This window comes from Cryptomeria japonica, chromosome 4 (assembly GCF_030272615.1).
Source record: "Cryptomeria japonica chromosome 4, Sugi_1.0, whole genome shotgun sequence".
Taxonomy (NCBI): Eukaryota; Viridiplantae; Streptophyta; class Pinopsida; order Cupressales; family Cupressaceae; genus Cryptomeria; species Cryptomeria japonica.
The window spans coordinates 282,487,529-282,491,981 of NC_081408.1; the positions used below are offsets into that span (position 1 = coordinate 282,487,529).

The following is a 4,453-nucleotide window of genomic DNA, read 5'->3' on the forward strand; positions in this document are numbered from 1 at the left end:
AGGTTTAAAGTAACTTTACTAACTCTGACAAACACATTAGTCTCAAAGAACGCATCTTTTTAGTATTTAATTTGACAAAACAGAATTGATCTGTACAACCTTTGGGTTGTTAAGATATGTTGAGTTTTTCTTGTAGTCTTGGTACAATCATTCGGAAATAACGTAGTCTAAATAAACCCCCCCAAAAAATAAAAACAAGAAGAATATATTTGAACTTAAGTCCTCTGTTTTGTAGAAGGAGGGATATGAAGCTCTTATGAAAGTGGTTTTGTTAAAGGTGGATTACTCTGTTTTGTTGGTGTATAAGTAACGAGCTGAAACTCTAATAAATTTGTTTTAAATATCAATTCATAATTACATACAAGCAATACCTTGCAAATTAAACATACAAGCAATACCTTGCAAATTAAACAGATGCAAGCAATTATTTCATGCGTCTTACTTAGGGAAAAACTGTATCTTAAACATCATAACTATCATGGATTTCCACGATTTCCACGAACTTAGCATGAAGATGGTTCTTCATCTCTTCATCTTCCCAGCTGATTTCTTTCCACCATTTCATATCTCCTCTGATCTGTTCCAGAAACTTGAGATTATCAAGTCCCCAAGGTAGTACTTTAACCTTCATGCAATGGAATATAGCCAAAGTCTGCAGCATGGGGAGAGCCCCCTCTTCGACAGAACTCGACAGACTCTCCAGAGAAGGTAACATCCACAGTTTGAGCTTGCGCAGCCTTGTAAAGCAGCCTTTCATTCCAAATTCTTCTCCCAACTCCGTGAGCAGAAGGCATTCCTCAATCTCTATTTCCTTCAAATTGGATAATCTGCCCAATCCTAATCCTGAAAGACTGACCAGTAATTGAGAAGATTTGAGCTCTAAGTAGTTGAGATTTTGTAATTCTGAGAATAAATCAGGGGTTCCCTCAATTTGACAGTCATACAGGTGGAGCCTCTCCAAGTTGTGCATGGCCCGCATGTCAGTGGGTAGATGTGTTTGACGGACTTGGGGCATCCAAAGTAGCCAAAGTTCTTGAAGCTCCACTAGATTCCCCACTGTTCTATCCCCAATTGGGGATTTTAGGGTTAGACGAAGACGCTTGAGATGATGGAGTTTGCATACATCTAGCAAAGAAGCCTTCTTTATTTCTTCACTTGTCTCGAACTCCCATGAAAATGCAAACAGCGTGTTCCACATGTCAAGCTCTTCCAAACCAGTGAGCTGTGATATGTCGGGTGAAACGAACTCCAAATCATAACAGTGGGCTAACTTGAGAATTTGAAGACTTTTCATCTTCTTTATCATGGACTGTATACTGATGAGAGGGGAGAAAGAAAGATCTAAAAACTGCACTCTACTTAGCCTAAATGTTTGATCATGGAGTACCCTAATCTGGGTATTGGAAAGCTGGAGATACACGAGACGACTCAAATATTGGATGGACTTTGGCAAGAATTTGATGGGCGTGTTGCTGAGATCGAGTACCTTTAACTTATTGAGCTTCTCCGGAAAGCCCTCTGGAACCTCTTCAATCGTATTGGAGTTCAACAACACAGTCACCAGCTTCGTGCAATCAAATTTGCCAGGCAGAAAACTGATACAGTTATGCATCAGTGATATCCTCACCCATTGTGGACTTGCAAATGCAGAGTATGGAAATTCTTCTAAATTCTGACCCGCACAGAACAAGCTGTTCTGGTCGATCTCAGCGACGTGTATCGCCATATCTCTGAGCAAATCATGGATTTTCACTTTCCAGATATCAAGGCCATTTTCCTCTTTAACCTTAATGTCGATCAAACATCGGTCCGCCAAGGTCTTTAGAAAAACGTAGCGCCCTTCAAATCTGCTTTTCACTAGGCCCTCTGCCAACCACAATTGTATCAATTGACCCGCGTCGATTTCCTCGTCTTCTCTATGAGCTGCCAAGTACAGGAAACAAAGCCTGAGCGCATCTGTTTCCAAAGCATCGTAGCTGTGCTTCAGCGGCGCGAATAAATCCCTCAGAATTTCTTCATCGATGCGATAAAACTGGGGATCAATCGCCTTTAGCTCCTTCAGAATGTATTCCCAATCCGACCTGGCACTGCTGTGAAGCTGCGGCATTGTCCGAGCAAGCGTTTTAATAGTGAGGGGATGCCCTTTACACTCTTTTGCAATGCTTCTGGCCAAGCTCTCTATCTCGTTATCCATAATCTGATCCACACCACCTACGAAGGCTCCTCTGCAGAAAAGCTCCCAACCTTCTTCCTCAGTCAGATGCTTCATTTCAATCATTCTGTCTGCTTTCATGCTCTTGCACACTTCTTTATCCCTGGAAATTAGTACAACTTTTTTTGTATTCTCAGAAGCAGAAATTCCCAAATTGGAAACATCTATGTTTCTCCGCACATCGTCCAAAATAAGGAGCAGTGGCTTCTCCTTGAAAACCGAATGCAAAACCCCTGCGGCTTCGTCAAGGCTCAAATTGGGTCGCCAAGGCAACTCAATTCTCTCAAAAATACGCCTCTGGAGCGCAGAGACATCGGATTCTCTGGACACAGTAACCCAAATCACAAGCTTAAAGAAATTGAGTACCTTTTCATTGTTGTTGATTTGTTTTAGCAGGGATGTCTTTCCCACACCGGGCATTCCATAGACACCAACGACACGAACAGAGTCATCTTCCAGCACCCACGTCTCCAGCTCCGACAGCTTTTCCTGGACAAATGTGCCAACCAGGTCCTTCTCCATGGGCTGCAGAAGCGTTTCGGGAGGCTCTCCCAAATCTCCATTTTTGGGAAAATCTGAATCTTTCATCTTCAGAAGCTCATCTATCTCGGCTATAGCATTACAGATCTTTCGACTGGATCTTTTGACAAGCAAACAGTGAGGGCGGCAGCAACACAAGCGACTGTGCTTATTTTCTTCATACTTGAGAAACACCTCTTCAGCAGATTTAACGATTTGCTCTTGCTTCGTCACCCAAAGCCTCACCACTGCCAAAGGCTGTCGACCTTTCCAATTTAGCCCACTATTAATATGATCGACTATGCCCTTCACTCGATCTATCTCATGGCGGAGGCGCTCGGCATCTTTGGGCACACTAGTTAGATGCTTAATCTTTTTCACAATTGCCTGCCAGCGACTGCTTATAATCTCTTTCACTCTTCCACTAATGGAATCCATTTGCCCAAAGCAAAGAGACTCGTAATGCAAAAGGAAATTAAGAGAACCGATCGAAGCACTGTTTTATAACTAGAAATTATAACCAAGCATGTCCTCCTGTGCCTGTCTCAATATCAACCATGGATCTTTCTTCCTCGAACGTATTTTCTACAGAGCCCGACATTCCTACTTTCTTGCTTTATGGCATCTCTACTATGGACGATTTCCCCTTCTTTTCTTCTGCAGTCCCGCAACATTCGATGGTCGGTCCACGTTTCGGTTTAAATAATCTCTCTTTTCGAGAATGCGTATAGAGATAATCGAAGCATATTTGCAAAATTATTTTTAAAATTTCAGACTTGCATTTATCATCATCGCACTTTTTTAAAGATGAATTTCACTGGTTGGGTGGTTTAAGAATAGTCAAGATTATATTTTTTCAATTTTAATTTGGTTTCCGTTTTGGAATGGATCATTAAAAGTAAGTTATTACTCACATATCATATTGGCAAACAACAATTTTATTGTTGTAGCTGCATATGTTAGACAAGGAATAAAGTTATTGTTTATATTTGTTAACATAAAAAATGTTTATTGTTTATAAACTATAAGGTTTTAAAGATGGGGAAGCAGAGTAGCGGAGGACAAGGTGTTAGGGTTCAGCAGATGGAGAAGGAGAAAGCAACAATGATGACCCGAATGAGGGTGGATTTGCCTTGCATCGTGTTTCCTTGGGCAAGGCATGGGTGTTTGTAGTATTCTCTGAGTGGAAGGCTCTCTAGTGGTACCCCTATTGGTGGGGTCTATTTCTGTGACTGTTTTCTCTTATGGTTGGTCAAGTCTGAGATGGCTTCCCTTAAGATATGCCTCTTGCTGGAGATGGGGTCTTGTGATTGTGTTCTAGTGCCCTTTTCTCTTTAGTTATCAAAGGATTCTCAGTGGCTTTTCATTCAATGCGAAAGTGACTACTCACGCTTGGTTTGCTTGGGGCCATTTCTCCTTGTAGCCAGTGGGTTGTTTCTACAGGCTTTGTTTGGGGAGACCTCGTAATCCAATCAACGAGGGGTGTTGGAGGTCTTCTTTGGGATGCCTAGCTGGGGTCACGAAATGTTGGTTCTATTTCATGCTACTAATAGGGTGTACGTTGATCGATATGGGCCCTGGCTTTAGTGCATGTGTGTTGTGGGTGTGGCTTCCCTTACATTTTCTGTCAAGGTTATGCATGCCACTTCTATAGCCTTTGTTTGTTGGTGGTTTTTGGCACAAGGTCCCTAGTTTCTTCATTGTTTATTAATGGATCTGGAT

At 41.9% G+C, this 4,453-nt stretch overlaps 1 protein-coding gene across 1 annotated transcript; it reads right to left on the reverse strand.

The window, feature by feature from the left end:
- Positions 1-397: 397 nt before the first annotated feature.
- LOC131077613 (probable disease resistance protein At1g61300) lies at positions 398-3,371 on the reverse strand. Its single transcript, XM_058015146.2, has one exon. It carries the CDS (start codon positions 3,167-3,169, stop codon positions 461-463), a length of 2,709 nt encoding a protein of 902 aa, XP_057871129.2. The 5' UTR covers positions 3,170-3,371; the 3' UTR covers positions 398-460.
- Between the last annotated feature and the right edge of the window lie 1,082 nt (positions 3,372-4,453).

Coding starts and splice junctions, on each gene's coding strand:
- LOC131077613 (XM_058015146.2), bottom strand. CDS start 3,169: ATGGATTCCATTAGTGGAAGAGTGAAAGAGATTATAAGCAGTCGCTGG.